The 26,667-nt window shown below is 53.0% G+C and overlaps 2 protein-coding genes and 1 pseudogene across 29 annotated transcripts in view; 1 reads left to right on the plus strand and 2 right to left on the minus strand.

The window, feature by feature from the left end:
• Nucleotides 1–23,131, plus strand: TKT (transketolase). Its single transcript, XM_004018384.5, has 14 exons — nucleotides 1–233; nucleotides 9,743–9,860; nucleotides 10,631–10,744; nucleotides 11,433–11,530; nucleotides 14,894–15,085; nucleotides 16,580–16,698; nucleotides 18,033–18,226; nucleotides 18,521–18,685; nucleotides 19,864–20,020; nucleotides 20,141–20,271; nucleotides 20,853–20,936; nucleotides 21,045–21,138; nucleotides 21,737–21,859; nucleotides 22,841–23,131. Exons 1-14 carry the CDS (start codon nucleotides 127–129, stop codon nucleotides 23,014–23,016), a joined length of 1,872 nt encoding a protein of 623 aa, XP_004018433.1. The 5' UTR covers nucleotides 1–126; the 3' UTR covers nucleotides 23,017–23,131.
• The window catches only part of PRKCD (protein kinase C delta), a 66,666-nt gene continuing 52,720 nt past the window's right edge, over nucleotides 12,722–26,667 (minus strand). For 7 of the 28 annotated variants that reach the window (XM_060402422.1, XM_012099916.5, XM_004018386.6 and 4 more), the window contains 2 exons: nucleotides 25,998–26,228; nucleotides 12,722–25,041 (listed from right to left, as the gene is read on the minus strand). The gene's annotated coding sequence lies outside the window, so the exon portion shown is untranslated. Of the gene's footprint in view, nucleotides 26,229–26,667 lie in introns of all 28 variants that reach the window. The other 21 variants (XM_060402414.1, XM_060402409.1, XM_060402411.1 and 18 more) reach the window with 21 other exon arrangements.
• LOC105603519 (PRELI domain containing protein 3B-like) overlaps nucleotides 12,722–26,667 on the minus strand; it is a 24,468-nt pseudogene continuing 10,522 nt past the window's right edge.

The raw sequence follows: 26,667 nt of genomic DNA on the forward strand, positions 1-26,667 counted from the left end.
GGGACTCTTAACGCGCCCGCGAGCGGCCTCAGGCCTCGGCCGCTGCTTGCAGCTCCGCAGCCGTGCGTCTTAGCTTTCCCGTCTGCGTCCTCTGCCTCGCCACCCGCCCGTTCGCCTGGCCGCGCCATGGAGGCCTACCATAAGCCTGATCAGCAGAAGCTGCAGGCCCTGAAGGACACGGCCAACCGCCTGCGTATCAGCTCCATCCAAGCCACCACGGCGGCCGGATCGGGGTGAGTTGGGACGCTGGGCGGCGGCGCCGGGGTGCGGGCACGTCCGCTCCGTGTGGCGCTGCACAGTGCCACCATGGAGGAGGCGCCGGGGCTGGGGTTGGGGGGCGCGGACTCATGGTGGAGTGCGCGCCCCGGAGGAGCCGACCGGAGGATCCTTCCGCCGCGCCGGTCCTCAGCCCCGCTTCCGTCCCCTGGGGCCCGGCTCTCTGCGCGCTTTAGGCCGGCTCGGCCCCTCCTTCCCCTCCGCTGTAATGCGCAAGACTGGGCGGCTGGGCACTGCGGAAACCTCTCGGCCGCGGTGCGCAGAGAGCCACCATTAGCGCGAGAGCCAGGCCCTGTGCTTGGGATCAGCACATGCGGCCCCTGGACCCTTTACCCCCTGGTAATTGATAACCTGCCACCCACACGTGAGGAAACCGAGGCTCCGAGTTTGTCAATTGGCTGTATCAGGCGCAGAGAGAGCTGGAATTTGAACCGGCTCTGCCCGAGACGAGAGCGCCTGTTTTAAGCCCTCATCTTGCTGGGAAGCCTGGGGCCCAGGGCTTGTCCCTACCTCAAACTACCCGTCCCTGTCGCCACCTCACATTCCTGTTAAGAATCAAATTCCTGCCACTTTGGGTTTGGAGCAAGAGTGCTGCGACTCCAGGGGAGTAAGGGTGAGGAGGGAGGTGGCCACGTGGATGCAGAGCAGTTGCATACCTTGTAAACTGAAGGTCTAAGTGAGATCTCCTCTGGGGCGGGGACAGGAGGAGGGGATGGGGTGGAGGAAGGGAGGTTTGAAAGGCCAAGAGAACCAAGAACCAAGTCTCGGGGCCTTGCGGTGAACATGCAGGGCCAGCCTCCACATGCACTTTCCCCAAGACAGGCCCATCCCCCAACGCTCTTTCCCGCCAGCCCTTGTGGCTCAGAGGCGGAGAAAGGTTGCTGTCCATCTCAGGGAGCCTTCTCTGAAGGTGGCCAGTTGCAGGGACAGTAGTGATAATCGTTCACTGTGCAGCTGGAGGCGTCCGCTGGGGTACTTAAAGTCAGCCAGGGAGTCACTTCAGAGCCTGTTTCCTCCTCCGTAAAATGGGAACAATAGTAGCTCCTACACAACTCGGTAGTTTCCAGGATTCCAGCCATTTAGGGCTTGGGACCAGGCTGCCCAGACAGCATTTCATGATTGGTTCATGAAATAATTTTGAAGTCTCGGTGGGGGATGGTTTCCAGGGACCTTCCCAGATTAAGTCTGTAGAACAAAGACAAGATTCTACCTTCTGGCTAATTTCATACAGGATATATATATGTATATTTAATTGAAGGATAATTGCTTTACAAAATTTTGTTCTCTGTCAAACCTCAACATGAATCAGCCATCAGTTCAGTTGCTCAGTTGTGTCCAACTCTCTGTGACCCCATTACCGTAGCACACCAGGCCTCCCTGTCCATCACCAACTTCCGGCGTCCACCCAAACCCATGTCCATTGAGTCGGTGATGCCATCCAACCATCTCATCCTCTGTCATCCCCTTCTCCTCCCGCCCTCAATCCTTCCCAGCATCAGGGTCTTTTCAAATGAGTCAGCTCTTCGCATCAGGTGGCCAAAGTATTGGAGTTTCAGCTTTAACATCAGTCCTTCCAATGAACACCCAGGACTGATCTCCTTTAGGATGGACTGGTTGGATCTCCTTGCAGTCCAAGGGACTCTCAAGAGTCTTCTCCAACACCATAGTTCAAAAGCATCAATTCTTTGGTGCTCAGGTTTCTTTATAATCCAGCTCTCACATCCATACATGACCAGTGGAAAAACCATAGCCTTGACTAGACGGACCTTTGTTGACAAAGCAATGTCTCTGCTTTTGAATATGCTATCTAGGTTGGTCATAACTTTCCTTCCAAGGAGTAAGCGTCTTTTAATTTCATGGCTGCAATCACCATCTGCAGTGCTTTTGGAGCCCAAAAAAATAAAGTCAGCCACTGTTTCCACTGTTTCCCCATCTATTTGCATTGAAGTGATGGGACCGGATGCCATAGGTATACATATATCCCTTCCCGTTTGAACCTCCCTCCCATCTGCCTTCCCATTCTACCTCTCTAGGTTGATACAGAGCCCCTGTTTGAGTTTCCTGAGCTATACAGCAAATTCCCGTTGTCTATCTATTTTACATGTGGTAATGTGAGTTTCCATGTTACTCTTTCCATACATCTCACCCTCTCCTAGGATATGTTTTTAATGAGTAAATCCTAAGCTCCAGTGAGGGGCTTATATTACCAGGAAGACTTCGACAGGTGGGAAGCACCAGGCCAGAGAATGGAGAGAAACTGGAAAGGGGGAGACCAGGCTCAGAGATGGGCATCTCAGGCAGTTTGAAGCCACTTGGAGAAAAATGAAACAAATATTTACAACTTGAGATGGGGGGCTCCCAAAGGGAGAGGGTGTCTAGTGGGACTCCTGCTTGGGTCTTTGTTAGGTAGTTAAACTCTGATTTCTACAAGGAAAAGATACTGGATTTGGCAGCTGAGTTACAGGCAGGTTTATATTGTAATGCCTGAAGGAGGAACTCACCTAACTCAAAGTGTCCTTTTACAAAAAAAACCCTGAAAGATACAGTGATTCCTGTGAGTTACGAACAAGCCTAAACGATTCAGGAAAAAAATTCTTAGAGAAACATGCCTCAAGACCAAAAAAAAAAAAGAAATACTTAGAAAACTGAATTTTCAGAAGGAAGTAACATTACTATGTAACCTCTGTCAAAAGAGATTTTGAAAGGCATGTGCCAAGAGTTCTGTGTGCAAAAAAAAAAAAAAAAAAAAAACTAATAAAGGAAGCCTTGAACAGGCCTCCAAGATGTTTGTTTCGAGGCAGTTCCTCATGACAGTGGATGAGCTCTGCAAAGTGAAGGCGCAGCTTTGAGGCCTTAGCACTGTGCAATCATGGTCAAGGTGACCATCCTGCCAGGCCATCTCCTTCCTAGGGGAGTTTACATCCCCAGTGATGCAGACAGCACTTTGACCAAAAGTCTTTGCATGGTCATTGCACATGCTGGATTGATAGTGGGTCAGTGAGGACCATGGGGTCCTGATATCTTGGTAGCTTTCCCCTTTCTCTGCCATCACTGGGCAAGTGACAGTGAACCTCCCCAGGCTTGGGAAGTGAGGACACTGGCCTCTGTGTCGTGGAGCTGAGGGACGGCCTGCACAGAGGGCTCATTGTGCAGCAGCCAAGGCCGCTCCAGGTCACCTCGCCCTCTCTCCGCGTGCCACAGGAGCTGTGGCAGCCGTGGTAAGGGTCCAACTCACCCAGTCTTTAAAAGACGAAACTCAGGGACTTCCCTGGTGGTCTAGTGGATAAGACAGCTCCCAACGCATGGAACCTGGGTTTGATCCCTTGTCAGGGAACTAGATCCCACATGCTGCAAAAATGACCTGGTGCAGCTCCCCGCCCCCCCCCCCCCCCAAAAAAAAAGATGACACTCAGTGGCCTTGTCAGAGGGGCCCTGACTGCTAAGGCTCTTGGTGGAGATTTCGTAGTTCTCACCAACCACGCTAGACTCACAGTATCCAAACAGTGCTAAGTGTTATCTGAGGACTCCATCGGAGTCAGACCTGAATCTGGGGGTTCAGGCTGTGCTTAGAGGTCCCCAGGGCTCTGACCCACAGCGTTGGGATGGGTACTCAGGAACAGAAGGTCTGGCCAAGCCTGGCTGGTGGGCACAGAGAGACAAGAATCTCACTGTAGCTGTGTGCCAAGTGACTGTGCCTTTGTTGAAAAGACCGTGTTCCGTCTGAGGCCTCAGTTTCCCCATCTCTAAAGAAGTTCATAGCTAGGTGGTTTTTTTTTTTTTTTTTCTTTAGCCATGGACTTTATTGTTTGAATATTCGCAATTATTATTCTATACACAAATGTTAATTTCTACAAAACTCTGTATTCCATATTGCTAGGTCACTTCACTCTTCATTTTATGTCACATTTCCATCAAGAACTATGTTCCCAAATCACAATCTGCCTGATTGTGTGTTGTTGTTCAGTTGCTAAGTTGTGTACGACTCTGCGATGCCATAGACTAGCCCACCAGGCTCGTCTGTCCATGAGATTCTCCAGGCAAGAATGCTGGAGTGGGTTGTAGGTGGTTTTCAAACTGGGTTTCTTGAGAGCAGGGCTGGGGGACCAGAATGAGTGAGCTCTGGGGTCCTGCCACCGCCTCTTGTGGGTTTCTTGTCCTGGGGAGAGTCCCTGTGACCTTAAACTGGCTGAGAGTGCATCCTTGCCACCCAGCTCTGGTGATTAGGGACTTGAAGTGCTCAGAGGACCCCTGTGGGCCCAGCCTATCTGGGAGAGAACTGCTGCCCACGCCTTCTCCATTTGGTCTGTCTTCACCCCAGCTCGGCCCTGACTGAGGCAAGAACAAGCCTGTTGGGATTACCCCAGCAGCAAGCAGCGTGTCCCAACTCCCTGTGAGGACACCTGGCTGGCGTGCAGCGACTGTTCTCTGCCTCTGAGCTCAGCAGGGCTGGTGGGAAGTGCTTCCTGAAGTTGAGAACCCGGTGCACCTGGTGAGGGTCTCCTGGCTTCCCGTGAGCTGATGACACTATGGCCCCTGGGCCACCTCTCTCTGACTCCTCCCTGGACTTGGCCTCTGTAGGTAGGTCTGTCGTCACTAGAGCCCAGTCCCACAACATCAGCAACTGCCTCACTGTGCGCATGACCCAGCTGCCTGCCCTGGATGCTGGGTCCTTCTGCCGACTCTTCTGCAGTACTTCTTCCCTGAACAGTGAGGTCAAGTCCACTCCATGAGGTGGGCTTGCAGGAGCTGGTAGCTCTCCCAGCATGTGAGTCTGGCTGACAGGAGCCTGTGCTGTTTGACCTTCATGCTCAGAAGTCAGTTGCACCCATGGCCTGGCTGTAATCTCTAAGGACTGCACAACTGGGTAAGGGAGTGTGGCCTCTCAAGAACTTCCTCATCTGGGCCCTGAGCACCTTCTTCCTTTTAAACACCATCCTTTTACAGCTCTAGTGAGGTATAATTTTCATATCATGGCATTCTTAGTGTGGGGTTCAGTGGCTTCTAGTCAATTTAATGTATTGACAGTGAGTTATTAATGCAGTAAGTTTTAGTGAACTTACCACTTCCCATTTTATCTATTCATTCTTCACTTACTCTTAGCATTTTGCTTTTCTCCTGGCTCTTCTGATGGTAGATTGCAACCTTGGGCAAGGCACTTCCTTTCTGTGGACCTCAGTGGTCTTATCCTCAAATGAGGAGGTTAGATTTCATATCTGATATTTTTAGAGCTAGGATTTTACTGAGCAGTTGCCATTTTTTATGCACTGTGCCAGGCTCTTTACACACAAAAACTACCTCATTCAGATTCTGCTATATCTCCATTTTACATGGAGGAAACTGAGGCTCAGAGAGTTCACACCCCTGGGGTCTTAAAGCCTTGGCACATCATTTATTTGTACACTGTTTGTGCCAGATGCTCTTCAGGCCCGAGGCTACGACAGTGACAAGGCTCAATCTGAGGCGTGGAGGCAGTCTTCTCAGGCAAGAGCCACCCCTCATGGTTCCTGGAACAGGAAGAACAAGGATGGCTTCTGAGGTTTGCTTCTGCCTTGGCATCCTAGGATTCTCTCCTGAGTTTTTTTTTTTTTAACATATGCCTAAAAAAAGAGTATAACTGATGTACATATTATAAATAATGAACCTGGTAGTATACCTTCCACCAGGCCTAAGAACAAGGATATTACAGGGCTTTAGAACCTACTGGGTGTCTTTCCCTCCTCATAGAAGGAGGGTTCCCCCAAGAAAGAGCTATACCCTGAGGTTTGCATTTTATTATTTTCCTTATAAGTTCATAAACTTTATAGTCTTCCCTGGTAGAGATCTATCTGCAGTGAGCTTTGTTCACGTGTCATATTTGTGAGATTTTATTGAGATTGCTGCACAGTATTCCAGAAATATGTTGTCATGAAATATCGTCTCGATAGACATGAAGGTAGCTTTCAGATCTGATCATTGCATGTTTTGCTGTGAATCTGGTCTTAGAAGTAGAGATGCTGGGCCTTAGGGAATGTGCATTTATAGCTGTTGATTTGGTCTTTTTAATAGTTAAAAGATTACTTAGATTTTCTGTCTCTTCCTGAGTCAGTTTTGGTAAATCATTTTTTCCTAGACATTTTCCTGTTTCCAAATTTATTTGTATCAGGTTGTTTGGAGTATTTAATTATCTGTTCTTAGGCCCATCCCTCCACTTCTAATAGCACCATTTCCTTTTTCTGGATCCTGCCTTAACAGAAGTTAGCTAAGCCTTTCATCTTTTTTTCTTTTCCGAAGAGCTAACTGTTGGCTTTGATTTTTAAAAATTGTACATTTGCTTCGTATTTCATAAATTTCTGTTTTTATCTTTCTGCTCTCCTTTAGCTCAGTGCATTTTTTAACTTTTTAGGTTGGATCTTTACTGTTGGATTTTCAACTCACATTTCTTACTTTTTCCTTCAGGAACTTAGTTTTTTATTCATAGCAGATTATTTTTCTTCCTGTTTTGAGGCATGAGAGAGGCTGTGGCCATGCTCACCTCCCTGGTTTGTTCATTTTTTGAGGTCTTGAGGTATGTGTAGGGCAGGGAGAAGGGCCATCATGACAGCTGGCAGTATTATCTCTTGATAATGGAGCAGAGCCCAGCCAGAGGGCTGAGGGATCTTCTCGGCACTTTTTCTGTAGGAAAACCTGTGAGCAGGCAGAAAGTGCTGAATGGAAGGGGGAAGAGAGAAGGGAACATCTGGAAAGTGTGTCTTCCCCTGGGGTGGGTGGAGGGCTTTGAGACAGACTTCGGTTCAGTTCAGTTCAGTTCAGTTCATTTCGGTCGCTCAGTCGTGTCCGACTCTTTGCGACCTACTTAGGCCTAGCTCCCTCAACATCACCTTCATAGACTGAACTAATTGGGAATAAGTAGACAGGTTTTAGAGAAGGCAGTGGCAACCCACTCCAGTATTCCTGCCTGGAGAATCCCAGGGACGGGAGAGTGGGTGGGCTGCTGTCTATGGGGTCGCACAGAGTTGGACACAACTGAAGAGACTTAGCAGCAGCAGCAGACAGGTTTTAGAACAACCTTGTAACTCCCATGCATCACAAAGAGTTGCTTAGCAGATAAAGTTCCCTGCAGCTGCCCACCCTGTCCCTGGCCTTCCCATCTCTAGCCAGGACATAGATGTGTCCTGAGCAGCATGGGAGGTAGGGCCCCCCCAACCACAGTTGTCCCCCCAGGGCAGGTTGGAGTTGCTGGGGAAACACAGGTCTTGGGGCACCAGAGTCTGTACACTGGAGCTCCTCTAGTAAGTTGAGCCTAAAAGTAACTGTCTCCCATGAGTTCGGCAGAGCCCCATCTCAGCCCGCAGCTTGCTTCCCTCCTGCCTGCCCTGTGGTCAGCAGAGGGCCTCAGTCCCAGCCTGCTGATGAGTGGGGGCACTGTTGAAGAACAGAGTGTGGCATCTGATCTTCCAGCAGATGGTGGTGGCTGATGGTGACCTGGGCACTTTGAGTTCACTGTCTTAGTTCCTTGACCATGGATGTCCCCACATAGCATCCCATCTACAAGTGAGGAAGCTGAGCCACAGGGGGCTGAAGCCACACAGCCGCAGTGGCCCATATCTCCACCGTGGGACACATCTCGGGGAATTCCCTGAAAGCTCTGGGGTTGGGGGTGGGCAGACGCCTGGACCCTAAGCACCCCTTACTCTGTATGTTTTTATTTGGCAGATATGAAGGTAGGGCCAGCAGTGTGTCCATCATGCAGGCTTTCTTCTTTGCGATCGCACTTAACGTGCCAGGCTCCTCTGTCCATGGAATTCTCCAGGCAAGAGTACTGGAGTGGGTTGCCATTTCCTTCTCCAGGTGATCTTCCCGACTTAGGGATTGAACCCAGGTCTGCTACATTGCACGCAGATTCTTTACCAGCTGAGCTACTAGGGAAGCCTGGTTAAAATCAAGTACTTTTCAGTTCTGGTTTGTCTTCATGGATGACCTCCCTCCCTCTACATCAGCTTTGCCCAGGCGGGCATGCCTTTGCCATGCCCAGAGGTGCTTTTGCCAGGCCTTTATCCCTGGAGCCCCTTCCTGGAAACCACTGATGGGCAGGAGGGGCTGAGCCCCATCCCGTGCCTGCCTTCCATCTCTTGGAGCAGTTTGGCCTGCTGTCCACCCGCATCCTTCCCCCACTGTTCTCCTCACAGGATCTTGACTTTTGAAACAGGGTTTCTCAGGGACGAGGCTGCCCTCGGAGGGCGGGGAAGGCAGGAGGTCAGCCTGGCCGGTGTTGACTGGGGTGTCCGTCCGTCCCCCCTTGCCCCACTGAATTCTGTGCTAGGGACAAGGGAAGCTGGGTTCCTGCCAGGCGGGGAAGAGGTTTCTCGTTCACATTTCCTCACCTCCCTCTTTCAGGTCTAGTGTCTTTCCCCATGACCCAGGAGTTCGTAGACATGGTTAAGTATAAGCCAGCTGTGTGCTGGGGATGTGGCTACTAAACCAGCATGGGCAGTTCCGGGTTTCTCTACTAATGTGTCTGCTCTGGGAGTGACTCACCCCTAACCCGTGCGGGGAGCCGGCTGCAGGGAGGAGGGAGGCCCATGTGAACTCCAAATGGTGCATGTGCCCTTGGGTTTGGCAGTGGGCATGTTACAGTGTGGAGGGGGCGGCTGGGAGACACGTGCCCTGAGGCTGACGTTGTAATCAGACTGTGGACCAGAGGGCTTCAGGAATTATAGCATGTCCTGCCAGGAACCCTGGGGGCTGGGGTTTGAATCAACCAAGTGGGTCCTGAGAAACCTGAACAAGTCTCATCTCTAAGATGTACTATCTCTAGCTAAGTCCTCTGCCGGGTCGCCATTCAAGTAAGTATGTGGTGAATAGAACAAGAGCCTAATAAAGGCAGCCCCCTTGACCCCACAAGGAAGGACAGGCTCTTGGCTACTATCAGCCCCACCCCAGCTCTTGTCTCAGGCAGAAGGAATTATTATTTTTATTTTTTTAGGATTGTATCCTTTGTAGAAGATAAGAGATTGCTTTTGCCTTTTCAGTTCTGTACGAAAGCATGGTTTCTGGTGCTATACCAGCCCTCAGAATGCCCATTAAAAGGCTAGGCTGCTGAGTAGCCCAGTGATGCTCTTGGAGAGCCTAAAGCCCTGGTTGCCAGACTACCCACCCTATGGGTGGAGTCTACTGGAAGTCTCACCCCAGACCGTGGCTATGCGGGGCCCTGGATCCGTAAGGGCCATGGAGCCCAGGTTGCCTTGACAGGTGGGCAGAGTGCTGGGCAGTCCCACTGGGATTTAGCTCAATGGTCCTAGAGGGGCTACCACAGTCTCCTGGGTCCCTCCTCCTCCATGTCTCTGAGGGTGCAACCCCCATGCAGCCCTCCCAGGGCCCAGATCACGTGGCTCCTTGACACCTGCACCCCCAGTGCTCGAGCGTGGTGAGCCCTGAGGCCAGGGGTCTGGGCCGTGACCCACGTGTGCATGTCTCTCCTGGGCCACAGCCACCCCACGTCATGCTGCAGCGCTGCTGAGATCATGGCTGTCCTCTTCTTCCACACCATGCGCTACAAGGCCCTGGATCCCCGGAACCCTCACAACGACCGCTTTGTTCTCTCCAAGGTAGGAAGCCAGCCCCTAACCCTTCACCTGGGTCTGGGTGGGCCCTGCAAAGGCAAGAAGGAAACCTGCCTTCCTGATGTAAGCCCAGCCTTTCGCCACCTTTCCTCACCCCAGGCTCCTCCACTTGCCCCACCTGACCCGGCCCCCTCTGGCTCTGTCCTGACCCTGCTGGTAAAGTTTAACTAAGAAATAAATGACTGAATTAGTAGGAGAGAATGGAAATGATCTTGGGAGTTCCACTCGTGTTTGGTGTTGACTGGCAGGACTGGAGTCCCGGTCTGGGGTACAGCTTGGTGGCTTTTTGCACGCATCTCTGCTGGGCCAATATCCAGGCCATGCTCACCCCCTCAGGAGTGGGGGTACCCTGCAACAGAGTTTGGGATGGGGAGCCACAGCCACAAGCCATGCCACGAACCCCCCAAATCCACCAGTACCCAGCCCTGGCTCCATGGCCTCTGGTTACTCGAGGCAGGCATGAGAGCTTAGAAGTCTGTCCAAGTCGGCTCACATGCCAGAACCCAAGGATTAGGGTGACCGGCTGCCTGCTGGGGTTTTGGCCTCCGCAGCCTCACAGCTGTGTTCCCCTGCACCTGTTCTGGGCTCCGCTCGGCCTTGACTGTGGGAACCTCGGGGTAGAGAAGGATGAAGGGAGGGGAAGTGGCCTTCACTTGCTTCCTTCTCTGAAAGGGATATCCTGGCCGGCAGGCTCGGCCAGGCCCCGGCGGGAACAGCTCCTCATCTGACCTCTCCCCATGGACTGTCCCCTGCAGGGCCATGCAGCGCCCATCCTGTATGCCGTCTGGGCTGAAGCTGGCTTCCTGCCGGAGTCAGAGCTGCTGAATCTGAGGAAGATCAGCTCCGACTTGGACGGGCACCCTGTCCCGGTAAGTGCACCTCACCAGGAGCCCTGCAGGCCTCTGCCTCCATTTCCTGTTTCTCAAGGCTTGTGGAAAGGGGGCAGGGCACCCACTGAGGAACTGACGATGTTAGAGGGCAGAGGAAGAAGTGGGTGCTTAGGGAACAGTGTTTACCCCAAGCTTGTGCTGAAGTCTGAGGCCTTTAAAGCCCCAACCTAGGGTGCTCTGAGCTGACTGCCAGGAGGGCCTTTCCCCAGCACCAAATACCAGCTTCCCTTCCCTGCTGGGCCTCCTTGGCCATGTAGACACAGCTTGGGAGATGAGGTTCACTAAGGGGGTGGCAGCAGGATACTGGTGATATCCAAGGAAGGGGCCCAGTGTGTTCCTTAGAGGTTACCATGAAAACTGGCACATCCCATCAGGGCCAGCCACTAGGCTAAATATTCAGTTTTGTCTTGAGTTCTCACACCCACTTCGCAAGCTGGGCTCTTCTACAGGTGAGGGAACAGATTCAGTCCATGGCCTGAGGTCACACAGCTCCCTGTGGACTGAGCTGGTATTTGAACCACACCCACAATTACTGCTGCAGGGAGAGTGGGAAATCACACCCCCAGGGTCTGGGTGGGGCTTGGCTGGAAGGCTTTTGTGGCCAGGATCCTGGGAGGCACTTCAAGGAAACATTGCCTGTGGTAACTGAAGCCCTCTGTCATGACAGAAACAAGCTTTCACCGATGTGGCCACTGGCTCCCTGGGCCAGGGCCTTGGAGCCGCTTGTGGGATGGCCTACACAGGCAAATACTTCGACAAAGCCAGGTAATGCTCCCACTCCCCCACCCCACCCACAGTGGTTTGGTGGGTGGTCCTGGGGGCCCAGTTTTACTCTCTGCCCCCAAGCACCTCCTTGCCTGACGGAGACTGAGTAGAAACTGTGTAATTAACTGTGCATGCATGGTGTGAGGCTGGTACCAGGGCTGGCCCCCTTTTAAGATGAAGAAATCAGCTCAGAGGAAGGAAGGGATGTGCCCAGAGTCCCTGGAGAGTGGCCAGCAGGGCCCGCTTTGCGTCCAAGGCTGCATGCTCTTTGGCCAGAATGCTCTGACTCATCAGTTTCCTTGTTGCCCTCTTGAGCCCAGCTCCTGGACCCCAGAAGTCTTAGGAGGCCCCATCCCACAATGCCTGACTGGGTGCTACAAACCTAGGCCTGAGCCACTCGGCCTTACCTCAGGAAAGGAGTAGACGGTGTGTTCTGGGGAATTCTGGGCCTCCCTGAGCCCCACCTGTCAGCCAAGGAAGCAATGAATGCTGGAGAGGTTGGTCTGTAGGGAGTGAGCATCCTGGTCAGAGCTTTGCTGCTCCAGCACCCATGCAGTTTGGGGGAGATGCCCCTTGAGGCAGGTTTCAGCCACAAGGCTGTCCACTGTGGCCTGCAGACGAGTCTCTGCTGTGGAGGGGAGGAGTGTTGGCTACAGGCCGTCAAGGTGGTTTCTGCACCTTTACCCTCAGAGCTTTCTAGGGTTTCACCTTGATAAGCCCCATGGGCTGGGTGGTGACATGCACACAGCTGTCCCTCCACACAGATAAGGAAACAGAGGTAAGATGTTTTCCTTGTGGTGGAGGCAGGATTTTGAACCCAGGGTGTGCATCCAGAGTCCGTATTCAGGGTCCCCAAGGCTGCTCTGAGGTGCCCGAGGGAAGCACAGGAGGGTCAGGGGGCCCTGCGAGTGGGAAGCTTCCCAGAGGAGAGGCCAAGGGAGCTGGCCTGCATGTGGCGGGTGGCTGCAGGGAGCCTGACTGGAGGCTGCACCTCAGTGAGTACCTACTTTTTCAGGGGAAGCTGCTGAGACAGTTTTCTCCGGGAGATAGACTGGGGCTCTGAGGCTTTCCAGACTCAGGCTGGTATCAATTGACTACTGCACAGCCTCCCCAGATGGGCTCCAAGGCCAGGCTCAGCTACACCCAGACGTGATCCACTGTGAAGTGAAGAAAGTCACAAAGAATGGGATGTGTGTTTAAGAGTATTTTATTTGGCATAGAACCAGAGTTGTGAGTTAATTATTCTCTACAGTTGGTTGAAATAATTCCTCATGAAGGGTCATTTCCTGACCCTTAACATAATGGGAGAAGCCAGTGTAGGGAGAAGGGGTTTAGTGTGGTTCTTGGCAGCCAGGGTTGGCTAAGGCTGAGGGGTCGAGGGAATGATCAGGCTGTGCCAGCTGCCAGAGTTCCTGATAGCAGATCCAGCCTCCAGTCCGGTCTGTCCAGCCAGCAGCCGGGGAGCACACATCCAGCTGGCTCTTTTCCATCTCTCCCTCTCTCTCTTTTTTTGGCTGTATTCTGCAGCTTGTGGGATCTTAGTTCCCTGACCAGGCATCAAACCTGGAGCCCTGGGCAGTGAGACGGTGGAGTCCTGACTACTGGCTTATCGGGGAATTTCCCCATTTCTCTTTTAAATAATTTTTGGGGGGGATTGGACTTCCCTGGTGGCTCAGACGGTAAAGTGTCTGTCTACAATGCAGGAGACCCGGGTTCGATCCCTGGGTTGGGAAGATCCCCTGGAGAAGGAAATGGCCATCCACTCCAGGACTATTGCCTGGAAAATCCCATGGACAGAGGAGTCTGGTAGGCTACAGTCCATGGGGTCACAAAGAGTCAGACTCGACTGAGCGACTTCACTTCAAAATACCTACTAATCTGAAACACAGGAATGCATTAAAAAGAAATGAACATTTTCCCTATTCTTAACTCCCCACCGCCATTTCAACCTTCTTAACAACAATGCATTCTATTTCCTCCATGTTATTGTGAGAAGGAACTTACAGATTTATCATCCTAGTATTTATATACTTTCACCTAATGCTTTTTGGGAAAATCTGAACATTTCCTCATGCATCACGCACTGTCAAGAGCTAGTTTTGATGCCCTTTCTGTTTCATGGGGATGCTATAATGTGTTTAGACAGTCATTTGTTGTTGGACATTTGAGGTAGTTTCCCAACTCCTGCAACAAATATTGGCCCTCTCATTAGTTTCTTCATGGTTGTTCAGGAGTATGGGTATTTGCAACTTCCGACCCATATCTAACAGCTCCAGACAATACACAGCCTCAGGGTTAGCCCCAGCTTCTGCAGGGTGCCCTTTTCTTCTTTCCAGTCCAGTGTCTCCCCAGGTTGCCCTCCTGACCTGAATCTCAGGTTGTGCTGTGATTCCACTCTTAGCCCCAGTTCAACTTCCTTGGAAGTGGGTGTGGAGTTGGGAGGGTAGCTGTTCGGCTTCCCTGGAATCCCTTTCTGGAGAAGTCAAGTTCCCTACCGGCCTCTCTGCTCAGCCACATCAGACTGGTCATTTTGGGGAGCGGTTGTGCAGGACCCCCTGCACCTGGTGGAGGAACCAGTGGCCCGGCCCACTGGAGGCTGCAGAAGGGAAGATACAGGCCTGACACGGCATGGAGAGGATGAAGGAACTCTCTGTGACCTGGAGGCCTGCAGTGGTGCTGAGTCATGCTGACAGCACCATGGCTGGCCCCACCTCTTCTCCAGCTCCTCCTGCCTTGGCCCTCCCTGCAATAGGGAGGCATGGTGGCCCGACCCGCTCAGCAGCAGGCAGGCTGTGTCCTCTCAGACCCATCCAGGCAGCAGCCTCATTTCCTGGTTTCACACAGTTGACACTGAGCAGGCGAGTGGGGGTCTCCACATCCTGGTGCTCCTTCTGCTACGTGCAGTCCTAGTCAGCAAGGACTGGGCAGTCAGGCCCAGGTTTGAATCCCCATTCAGCTGCCCAGCTGATCTTTAGACAAGTCCCTCAGCCTTTGAGCCTGTTTCCTTATCTATGTGTTTTTTGGGGAATAACAGCTGCACTTGCCTTCTTGTGGGGTTTACCTTCACAAGGGGCTTCCCTTGGGGCTCAGCTGGGAAAGAATGCACCTGCAAAGTGGGAGACCTGGGTTCAATCCCTGGGTTGGGAAGATCCCCTGGAGAAGGGAAAGGCTACCCACTCCAGTGTTCTGGCTTGGAGAATTCCATGGATTGTGTACTCCATGGGGTGGCAAAGACTCGGACAGTTTCCATCGCAGCCCTTTCCTCACTGGGTATGGACTTGGGTTTGGCACAGCTGTGGCATGTCGCAGAGGGAGAAGCCAGGGGCACAGGGCCGGCCTCTAACCCACCCCCCCTGTCCACAGCTACCGGGTCTATTGCATGCTGGGAGACGGGGAGCTGTCAGAGGGCTCCGTGTGGGAGGCCATGGCCTTCGCCAGCATCTACAAGCTGGACAACCTTGTTGCCATTCTTGACATCAACCGCCTGGGCCAGAGTGACCCTGCCCCACTGCAGCACCAGATGGATGTCTACCAGAAGCGCTGCGAGGCCTTCGGGTACGTACGGGGCAATGACCTGAGGACCCTCGTAGCAAAGGAGACCTCTCTGCCAGAAGCTTTGCACGTGCAGGGGCTGAGCTGGAGGTTAAGCTGCATTTTTTTGCAGCCTCACTTCAGGGTTTGACTCACGTGGCACTTGGGCTTAAAGGGGCCACCTTGGCCAGTGCCACGGGTTTGTGGGCTGAGACGCAGCTCTGAGTTCCTGTATTTGCACGTTGGTGTGATGGCTCTCAGAGCTTCCACGTGATGTGATCTCATACATCTTCACTTTGTTCTTGGGTGAGGCGGCAGGAGGCACACAGTGTAGACCAGGCTCACTCAGCACATCAGTCCACTGGTCACCTATGGCCAGCCAGCCTGGGGAGGAGGAGCGGGCCCCATCTCCTAGGGAAATGGGAGATAGGATTTCCAGATCTCTCCCCTGGGCCTCAGATGGTTGTGAGTTCAGAGTCACCTGTTACAAAGCAAGGAGGTCTGTCTGGGTGGGTGGCATCCAGAGGGGCCCCCACCTTGATGTCCTGCCCCTGCCCCAGGTACAAGCTGCGCTGCAGTTGGGCTCTGAGGGCCCTGGGCCTCCAAGGCCACCCTTCAGAGATGATGGCCAGGGAAGGTGGGGGTGGAGTTGCAGTACCCGGTCACATAGATAAAGGGGTGTCACCTCTTTTGTGACCTTATAGAGGGAGAAAAGGAAGACAGGAAAGATTTCTCTGGATGAAGGAAGAAACAGAGCCACAAAATGCCTCAGGGACAGACCTCCCCAAAACCACATGGACCTGGGGACTTAGAGAATAACCCTGGCAATGTCCTTGGGTCTGTGTCCATAACCTTGTGACTGTGAAACCAGATTCCTTAAGTCCTGGCTCCATCACTTAACTTGCTTTTGTGACCTTGGGCAGGTTGCTCCACCTTCAGTATCTCAGTTTACTTGTCTATAAAATGGGGACAACAGCAGGCTTAAGGGTTGATAGGTGCTTGGCTCCGTGCTTTACAGAGTGGGTGCTCAGTAAGTGTGAGCTGCCACTTCTATTACTATTAATCCACCAAAAAGAATTCCAGAAAGGATTGGCTGAAAGAGAAAGTTTCCTTCTGGATGTTTGACAACATAGCTTGTTTTATACAAGTTTCTAACACTGCGTCCAGCAGCCCTGGAAAGGTCAGCTTAAATAAAAATTCATCAAAAATCTAGTAGCAGATTCCAAACGCAGCGCATTGTCCCAAGAGTAGCTTTCAGTAGGAAATGAATAGCTCAGGAATGAAAGACAATAAGTACACTGGGCTTTGCATTACTTAGGCGAGAGGAGGAAGGTCTGTCCAAAGGCAAACAAGAGGAAGTAAAACAATGTGAAAAGAGAAAATTAAACCCAAATTGGAAACAGGCAGGTTTGAGCCATCCCAGTTCCTCCAGGTCCTTTCAAGCAGTGGAAGGAGGGCAGGCCTTTCCCTGGACCCTTGTCAGGGCCCTTGCCCCTCATACCCTCTCTCTGTTCCCAGTTGGAACGCTGTCATCGTAGATGGACACAGCGTGGAGGAACTGTGCAAGGCCTTCGGGCAAGTGAAGAACCAGCCAACAGTCATCATTGCCAAGACCTTCAAGGGCCGAGGCATCACAGGTCTGTATGTGAGCCTTCCACCTCCTGCCCTGCCCAGGACTGGCCCTGCAGCTGACTTTAGAGCTGGAGGTTTCGGGGGGTACCACTGAAGAGTCTGCCCCTTGCTTGCTCAGTGGAGTATACCCAGTCTGGGGAAGGAGGTGCAGGAGACTCGGTGGGCAGGGTGGCTGAGCTGAGATTTAGGACTCTGGTTGGGTGGCCTATGGGGGTCATATATAGGCGAGAGGACTTTGAGAGGCCTCTGGGTAAGGAGAAAGGACACTCCCTGGCTGGCATTCGCAGAGCGACCTTGGCAGCTCCAGCTGTCTGCCCTGAGCCGAAGGGCTGAGGCAGGGAGCCCCAGGAGAGCTTGGGGAGACCTAGATTCTCCCCTCAGAGGTGAGCAGGGATACCCCTCATGCAATGGAAAAGGGATTCCAGAGGCTTGTGCAGGTGGATTGCCCAGGAGGATCTGGAAGATAGTTCCTGAGCCAGGCCTGAGAGCTCTGCAGGTCCCTCCGTAACACCCAACCATGGGTTCCAAACCCTTGTTTAGGGCTAGGATGGCCGTTGCCTTTGTAAAGAAGGGACGATGGGGGCTAGAAGTGGCCAGGAAGTTGACTACAGAGTCTGGCATTAAGAGAGCTAAGTGCAGACCCTGGGCTGGCTTCACTGTGCATTGTGTCCAGCTGGCCCCCTGCCCACCAGGGGTCACATCCCTCTCTGCCTGCGTGGACTTGGGGCAGTTTAGGACATTTCACTGGAATCTGGGAGAGGTGTACAGCCCTCTGAGCCTCTGGGAGAGGCCTCTTGGATACTGTCGCAGCCTCAGTGCTGCTGACACTCACCCTTCAGGTGTTACCACTACAGCTCCTGGGGGTGGCCTGAGTCCTTGGCTCTCCCTGGGCTGTGGTGACATCTGAGGTGACTCAGAGGAGAGGGGTAGTAAGCCTCACTGGCCCTCCCACACAGAAAGGCACCGTGGCAGGGGGTGACTTTTGGCAGTGCTGGCCCTGCCCTGATCCTCAGCTTCCCTCCCAACTTCAACAGAGTGTGATTTTTGCAGCAGACCCCAGTCTCTGCAAGCTTGGGGTGGGGAGGTGACACAGAGAACGGGTTGGACCAGCATGCCAGCAATATTCGTCCACCCATGCATGCCCCCTCCCACTGGGAGCTCCTGGAGGCCTGGGCCACCACTCAGTTGGGGCCTGCAGTTGAGCGCTGGTCATGACAGTCCTCTCCTTACCCTCTATGGTGGTTGGCTGCCCTCACATGGAGGCCGGGCCCTCCGTGCTCTTCCTGGTCCCCTGGGAGCTGTCCCCTTACCTGTCTGTCCTCTGATGTTGTACCTGTAGGGATAGAAGATAAGGAGTCTTGGCATGGGAAGCCCCTCCCCAAAAATATGGCCGATCAGATCATCCAGGAAATCTACGGTCAGATCCAGAGCAAGAAGAAGATCCTGGCGACCCCCCCACAGGAGGACGCCCCCTCAGTGGACATCACCAACATCCGAATGCCCACCCCGCCCAGCTACAAAGTTGGGGACAAGGTACCCAGTTGAGCCTCTAATTTTCTGGACTGACTAGGCTGGGGTGCAGCAGTACTCATTTCTGGAGAGTGGGGCCAGGAGAGAAAAGAGATTAGTTCAAGGTGAGGAGGAACCCTGAGATATTGCTCCTTGCAGTTCTTTCATGGGGACAGCCATCTCTGGAGTTATTTACTTTTCTGTGCCTATATTTTGTCCCTTTTCTCCCTGGTGGAAGCTGTGGCCCAGGGGCTGAGCAGGGCTCCAGACCTCATGCCTCCTAAGGTGCTCAGCCTACCCACTCTTTCCTCCCCACAGATAGCTACCCGCAAGGCCTATGGACAGGCCCTGGCCAAGCTGGGCCATGCTAGTGACCGCATCATCGCCCTGGATGGGGACACCAAGAACTCCACCTTCTCAGAACTCTTCAAAAAGGAGCACCCGGACCGTTTCATTGAGTGTTACATTGCTGAGCAGAACATGGTAGGCAGAGCTGGGGTCTGTGGGGTGTGGGGGCAGGGCTGAAGCCCTCCCACTCCCTTGAGCAGCTATATCGGCACGCTGGTCATGCACGCTGGTCCTTGACCCAGTGTGGACCCATGACCTCAAGGGACTGGTGGGGGAGGGGTGATGTGACACCCAGGGGCTGGGGGAGTGGAAACAGGGGAGCTGAACAGGGGCTACTGCGCACCAGCCAGACATTCTGGTGGGTGGGCTTTCTCTGGGGGTAAAGGGCTCTGCAGATGGAGGGCAGGCATAGCCAGGAGGCAGGTAGTTTTAGCAAAGGCGGCTGAACTCATGCACAAGGCTCTGGCCCTTGCCACCCTGTGGGATACAGAGATGAGTTTGGTGGACCTCTACCACGTGCATGGTTGTATTCACAAGTCCATGTCAGGGAACTGTGGTTGTTAAATAAGGAACAATGTTTCGTCCAGTTTTTCAAAATATCCGCTCCTTTCTGCAGAGGAGCCCAGCAGGGCCTGCAGGCCCCTAGGAGCTGGGAACTTCCGCCCCCTGGTGGCCACTTGGCTCTATTGCACCCAACATTCTTCCTCTTAATACCTTAACTGGAAGTTGTCTCTGGCTTCTGGCCTTGGCAGCTGGAAGATCCAGACTAAACTGGTGGGGTGTGGAGAGGGTGGGGGCTGGGGGGCCCAGGTGTGCTGGGGAAGGAGGGCTCATGTCAGCTGGTGGATTTCATGACTGTGGAGCTGGTGCCGATTTGGAACCGATGCCTGCACTCGGTGCTTCTAGGCCAGGATTTGGGCCTGGAGCTTCCAGAGCTTAGGGGTGCAAGGGCTTGTCTTTGGAGAGGCCTTGGGGCAACAGGGAGATAGTGGAGCGGAACTTGCACGGGCCTGGGAGGGATGAACCATCCATGCCCCAGCTGACTAGCTTGCTCTGTGAAAGGCTTTGCTTGCTGCTAAGAAAGTATTCCCCAGCAGAGTGATTTTTTAAAGAGAACTTTTGAAATGGTTATATCAGTTCAAAGGAGTCTGGAAACAGATGGAATCCCTAGGTGCACCGGATCACTTGCATGAGAGGAGAATTAACAGTTACTAGGATGACAAAACACTCCCCTCCCAGGAGGTGGCCCTGAGAAGTCCTGGGCTTCCTGGCCACCTCTCCCGCGGCGCTGAAGCCATCTGCTCTGACCCCAGGTGAGCATTGCCGTGGGCTGCGCCACACGCGACAGGACGGTGCCCTTCTGCAGCACCTTCGCAGCCTTCTTTACACGGGCCTTCGACCAGATTCGCATGGCAGCCATCTCCGAGAGCAACATCAACCTCTGCGGCTCGCACTGCGGTGTGTCCATCGGTGAGTGGAGCTGGGGTGCTTACACCTGTGACGTCCTCAGACTTCCGGAGCAGGGTGTGGGGCCAGGAGTGCATTACATGCATGGGGTCTTACATTGACATATCCTTTCCCACACCCTAGGAGAAGACGGGCCCTCCCAGATGGCCCTGGAAGATCTGGCCATGTTTCGTTCTATCCCCATGTCGACTGTCTTTTACCCAAGTGATGGGGTGGCTACGGAGAAGGCAGTAGAATTAGCAGCCAATACAAAGGTGGGTCACGTGACTTCTTTCTTCGGCTGCAGCTAGTCCTTCCCTAGAGAGACAGGAAGGGTGGCCAGCATGCCAGCCCAGAGCTGCTCATTTGCTGCCCCAGAATGGGTATCTCCTGACTTTGCACTGGTGGTGTAGCTTGGAGGAGTCAGACTAGGAAAAATGGAATACACACCACCCTTCCTGCTATGTGGCAGACACTGCTAATTGATCACTGCGCTCTTTGCCCATTTGAGCATCCCAGCAGCTCCTGGGATACTCCAGTCCAGCTCCCCTCCTCCATTCCGGCAGTTGAGGCTTATCTGCCCGTCCTGACCAAGAGCCACCTGCTGTTGACCAGGCAGCCCCCACGTGGTTCTCGTTCCTCTGTCTGAGGACAGGGACCGAGGCACAGCACTTGGGTAGGGGCAGCCCTTCCTGGAAGATAGTCTACCTGATAGAGACTCTTCTCTCTGGGACTTGGGGCTGGCTCCCATACAAGAGGAGTATTTGGAGAGGCACACGCTGCAGAGGAAAGACTCCTGCCCTTGAGATTAGATGTCCTACATCCTGAAATCCTTCGTTATTCTGTTTCATTCCAGGGTATCTGCTTCATCCGGACCAGCCGCCCAGAAAATGCTATCATCTACAACAACAATGAAGATTTCCAAATCGGACAAGCCAAGGTCAGTTGCAGTTTATGCGCCAGTGAGACCCCATAGAGTGAACCTGAGGTCGGGACCCACTCCAGGCCACTCGTTTCTGAGCCTGACTGGCCCCCATGTTGCCCCCAGGTAGTCCTGAAGAACAAGGATGACCAGGTGACTGTGATTGGTGCTGGGGTGACCCTGCACGAGGCTCTGGCAGCTGCTGACCTGCTGAAGAGAGGTAAGGAATGTGGGACCTGCAGAGTCTTAGACGGGGCACTGACTGCAGACCAGGTCTTGGGGGTGAGGAAGAATCTCATCTAATTAAATGATGAGGATATTAATAAAAGCCAGACTTGGAGCCCTTATTGTGTGCCCAGCATGCTGACCAGATCAGAAGCCCTGGGGCCTGACCATAGGACTTAAATCTACTTAGCTGGCCTCTAAGTATGTTATTCAGCATCACTGTGCCTTACCTTACCTCAGGGCAGACTCTTGGAATGTCCCTCTGGCTTCCTCTTTAGCTTGAAAAGCATCTTTGATGGAGTTTCCTGACAGTCCAAATGCCAACATCCTGCAGCCCAGGGCAGGAGGGGAGAGAAGGGGTGCTCCTCATCTTCCTGGAGGCCAGTTGCTCCCAAATCAGGCCAGGCAGGCTCCCAGGTGGAGGGGTGGGTAGCGGAGGACATGGCATCACAGGTCAACAGAGGAGGGGGTGAGCCATTAGGGGTGGGTAGCTATGTGACAGGCTCCCTCCCAGGGCACCCATCCAAGGCCCTAAAGGGCAGACCCACAGCACCCAGCTCCTTTGCCTAACCCCTCTTCTTCTCCCCTCACAGAAAAGATCAACATTCGCGTGTTGGACCCTTTCACCATCAAGCCCCTGGATAAGAAGCTCATTCTTGACAGTGCCCGTGCTACCAAGGGCAGGATCCTCACTGTGGAGGACCACTACTATGAAGGTGAGAGAGCTAGGGGCACATGGCTGGACATCCAGCCCCAGCAGGGTAGCTGCAGCCCAGGAAACCCAGAGCAGCTGGCACCTGGTTTTTTATTAGACCTCAGGCTTGGGTTGTGGACCAGTGAACTCAGTGGCTGGAACGGCTCCTTAGATCCCTGCCCGATCCAGGAAACCTGCAAGGGTTCCAGCCTTGCTAAAAGCGCACGGCGGTTATGTCCCTGAAGTTCTTGAAAGTTAAGGCTGTTGTGGAGAATCAAGCTGGGAAAGCGACACAAATATCAGACTTTTATGAGTGTGTGTGTTTGCTTAGTTGCTTCAGTTGTGTCTGACTCTGCGAACCCATGGACCATAGCCCACCAGACTCCTCTGTTGATGGGGTTCTCCAGGCAGGAATACTGGAGTGGGTTGCCATTTCCTCCTTCAGGGGATCTTCCCGTCCTGACCCAGGTATTGAACCTGGGTCTTCTGCATTGTAGGCAGATTCTTTACCACTGAGCCACCTGGAGAAGGAAATGGCAATCCACTCCAGTATTCTTGCCTGAAGAATTCAGTGGACAGCGGAGCCTGGCCAGCTGCAGTCCCTGGGGTTGCAAAGAGTTGGACATGACTGAGTGACTAACACACATCTGGGAAGCTTTAATTAGTTCTTCACAAAGCCATCCTCTACAAGCCATTCCTCCCCTGGGGAAGAGATAGGCTTAGACCCTGAAGTCAGATGCATACGTTCATTGGTTGATGCCCAGAAAATGGTGTTAAAAGTGATTCAGAGGCCATATTTGGGCTTATGGGGGAAAAAAAGTGCTGTGATTGGTGGTCTCGTCTGGTTACAGGCGTGGGGCAGGGTGGAGTATACGCCCTTCCCACATCCTTAGGAAAGGGAATAAACTCAGACTGATTCGGGGCTGGGGGGCAATTAGGGGTGATGTGCCCACCACTCACCCCGAGGCTGCATTCCCTTACTCATCTCCTTTCCTTTGTCCAGGTGGCATAGGTGAGGCAGTGGCCTCTGCAGTTGTGGGAGAGCCTGGTGTCACTGTCACCCGCCTGGCGGTCGGCCAGGTGCCAAGAAGCGGGAAACCAGCGGAGCTGCTGAAGATGTTTGGCATTGACAGGGACGCCATCGCACAGGCCGTGCGGGGCCTGGTGACCAGGGCCTAGGGTGGGCGTGGGGTATGGTGTGGGAGTGACTTCTACACATTCCTGAGATCCTGGCAAAGGTGCTCAAAAGATCTACTGAGAGGAGTCATAAAATATATGTTTTGAGAAAAATGAATTGGCTCCTGAAACTTTTCTTCTTGGATATGAATGCAGCCGGTGCTGGTTCAGAGGAAGAAGGCTAGAGGGAAGGCGGGGAGCCTGGTGCACTTGGTTCTGGACCATGACCTGGGGAGGCTCCTCATCTGCCCCCGACCGTCAGCGCTGTTGCTGCCTCTAAGGCACCACCTTCCAGCCCAGAGGCAGAAACCCTCACCCTCGGCTGGCTTTACAATCTAAGCTCCGTCAACCCCAGAGAAGAAGAGGGATATAGGCCAGCTTATCCTGGGGAAGAAGGTGCTTCTCAGGTTGGCATCAGAACTGCAAGTGGCAGAAAAAAAACAAAAAGCTTTCACTCAGCACGGCAGACCAGCTCTCCTCAGTTCCAAGTGTGCAGAACTCCCTTCAACTTGTGAAAATGCCTTTTCTGTGGGGCCGGGGACTCTACTGTCCAGGAGCTTCTGCTCACACTTAGCTGTGCAGGCCTGAGCTCCCAGGACCACTGCAGATTTCTCCCTTGCTCCCTGGGCTCAGCTGGGCTAGTCCTTGTTGCACTTAGTCACTCTGTCATGCCTGACCTTTTGCATCCTTTTTGGGCTGTAGCTCACTAGGCTACTCTGTCCATGAGGTTTTTCAGGCAAGAATACTGGAGTGGGTTGCCATTTCCTCCTCCAGGGGGTCTTCCCAACCCAGAGATTGAACCCTCATCTCCTTTGTTGCCTGCTTTGCAGGTGGATTCTTGATCTGCTGAGCCATCAGGGAAGTCCTTGCTTATAGCCAAACGTATAGAATCTTATTCTGACCTAGGACAAACTAATGCCAGGGAAAGAGGGCTGGGTACTCCCAGCCACTGGCGGGGTTCCCAGGAAATCCTTGAGTCTTCGGGGAGATGAGACATTTGCAGGCATGTCCACTCATCCGCCTAACACTCTGGACAGTATGAACAAGTCACACCCACATTCAGCAAGCTGCTGCTCACAGGTACTCAGCCAGGTTTGGCTGGGCCAGGGGCTGTGTGCCTACCTGATACCAATTCCAGAGGGTGCCAGGAAGAGCAGGGGTGGAGAAGAGCCCTGGGCCAGGGCTTGTCTGCCTGCTGGTACCAACTAGAGGTGACTAAACACTAGAAGCAGCAAAAGTCAGGGTGAATACCAGGGAGGCTGGCACCAGGCACCATAAGAAGCCCACACAGGTAAAGGGAGGAGGGGAACAGACAGCCCTCTCTTCCTGCCTGCCCAATGGGGTGGGAGAACAAGATAGTTCTCAGCCAGAACTCTGGATCCTGATGTAACCATGATGCCCCTTTTATTGAATATAAACCATAGAAGAGTAAGGAAATCCATGGCAGTCTGCAAAACTGAGCTTGGGGACAGGGAGCTAGAGGGGTGGGTGCCACCTGGTGGTCATCCCTGGTATCGTGATGCTTGGAATGGCTCCCCAAGGTAGGGCTGAAAATGGGAGTGGAGCAGGGGTTGTCACAGGACTGGGGGCAGCAGCCAGTTAGGAAGGGTGAGGAGTGGGGTGTGAAGGTGACATGGCCTAACACCTGCAAGCCAGCACTTTATGTGTGCATATCTATGTAGCACTTGCAAGAGATTATCCCCGTCTTTCAGAAGACAACTGAGACTTGAATGAGACACCAGTTATCCCAGCACAGTAAAGGGTAGAGCTGGGATTAGAAGCAACATCTCTCTGACTCCAGAAGCCCCGACATCTGCACCCTACTACCCCTCGGCCTCCCTAGAGAAGGGTCTTGGGTCCTCCTGCAAGACTATGACCATGGGGAATGTGGAGGGAGTAGCCTGAAGCTCAGATTCTGTCATCTGTCAGCAAAGCCACCTGTGGTCCTTGGGGCCTAAGGCCCATGCAGAGAAGTTTCCAGAAGCAAACGATGAGACTTACCTGGTGGTCCAGTGGTTAAGAATCAGCCTGCCAATGCAAGGGACACAGGTTCAATCCCTGGCCTGAGAAGATCCCACCTGCTCCAGACCCACTCAGCCCATGCGCCACAACTACCAAAGCCTGTGTGCCTAGAGTGCATGCTCCACAACAGGGGAAGACACCACAGCTAGAGAAAGCCCTCTCAGCCAAGAAGACCCTCCACAGCCAAAAATAAATAAATAAATATATATTTTTTAAGCAGAAGGAGGGGAACAGAAATTCATCCACAGGTCACTGACCACCCTCTAACACACACCCAGGCCAAGGGTGGTGGAAACCCAGAGCCCCCATTCTTTACCCAGGTCTCAGTGCAAAAAAAAAAAAAAAAAAAAAGAGCAACATAGTTTCCAACACTGGCAAATGTTTTTCCCCAGAAAAGGTCTTTCTGCCTCAGTCCTCAAAATACAAGGGTGAGTTTATTAGTACATAAGTCGTACACAGCCCATTTTTATGTTGCTTTCAGATCTTAACATGCAATTTTTTTTCACATATTCTCACGGGAGTAGGAGGCAGCCAATCAGAGTTTTAACAAAAACGTCCTATCCGTATGCGGCACCTTAAATTCAAGACGTTTGCACCTCTGCTCCCCCATGCCCAAAAGACTGAGAAAACCACCACCCAGTTCAGAACTGGATAAGTAGCTTTTTGTTGCTCTTGTTTTATACCATTGCTCACTTTCTCTTTTTATAAATTTAATTTAATTTATTTATTTGGTTGCACCAGGTCTTAACTGAGGCATGAGGGGTCTAGTTCCCTGATCAGGGATTGAACTCTGGCCCCCTGCATTGGCAGCGTGGATTCTTAGCCACTGGACTGCCAGGCAAGTCCCTGGGTGAGCAGGTCTATCCCCACAAGAGATATCTGGAGACAAGCCAGGACCTCTACACCTGCACAAACCCAGATCCACTAGGCCAAGGATGAGGACGGTTGAAGTTTAGACTCACCAGGAATTCCATTTTAGCTGATCCCGGGAACACAGACCTCAGCAACTAGCCTGTCTCTCCATCACCTCAGAGGTCCAAGTCACATCACTTTGTGGGAAGCTGGGGCCCATGTGGAGGAGGAGCCTGCACCCCCAGTGACAGGGTCAGGGAGGGGCTGACTCATGGACCAAGACCCTGGGTTGCAGCAATGGTTCCCAGTAGTCACACAGCACTGAGGCTTCAAGATGCATCCTGGGACAAACAGGAAGGTTTTGGGCAATTACTCACCCCCAATCCCTCCCACCCTGCCACCCCTGCCCATGGGCCTGGACAGAATTCTCTCCCAGTAACTCCAGGCCTCACTGACTTTGCTTACTGTGGCTCAGATGCTCAGTCATGTCCAACTCTTTATGACCCTATGGACTGTAGCCCACCAGGCTCCTCTGTCCATGGGATTCTCCTGGCAAGAATACTGGAGTGGGGTATCCTCTGCCAGGGGATCTTCCCCACCCAGGGATTGAACCCAGGTCTCTCATTTCTCCCAAACATGCCACCTTTTGCCTTCATCCTGCTCCAGACCTCCGTCATCTCTTTTTTCACAGAGCACAGTCAGTGAGGACGCCTTCTGACCTCAGCCCCCACCCCCAGCTCATTCTCTACATAGCAAATCAAGGAGAACCTTCTAGAACCT

This window comes from Ovis aries, chromosome 19, assembly GCF_016772045.2.
Source record: "Ovis aries strain OAR_USU_Benz2616 breed Rambouillet chromosome 19, ARS-UI_Ramb_v3.0, whole genome shotgun sequence".
In the NCBI taxonomy this organism is placed as follows: domain Eukaryota; kingdom Metazoa; phylum Chordata; class Mammalia; order Artiodactyla; family Bovidae; genus Ovis; species Ovis aries.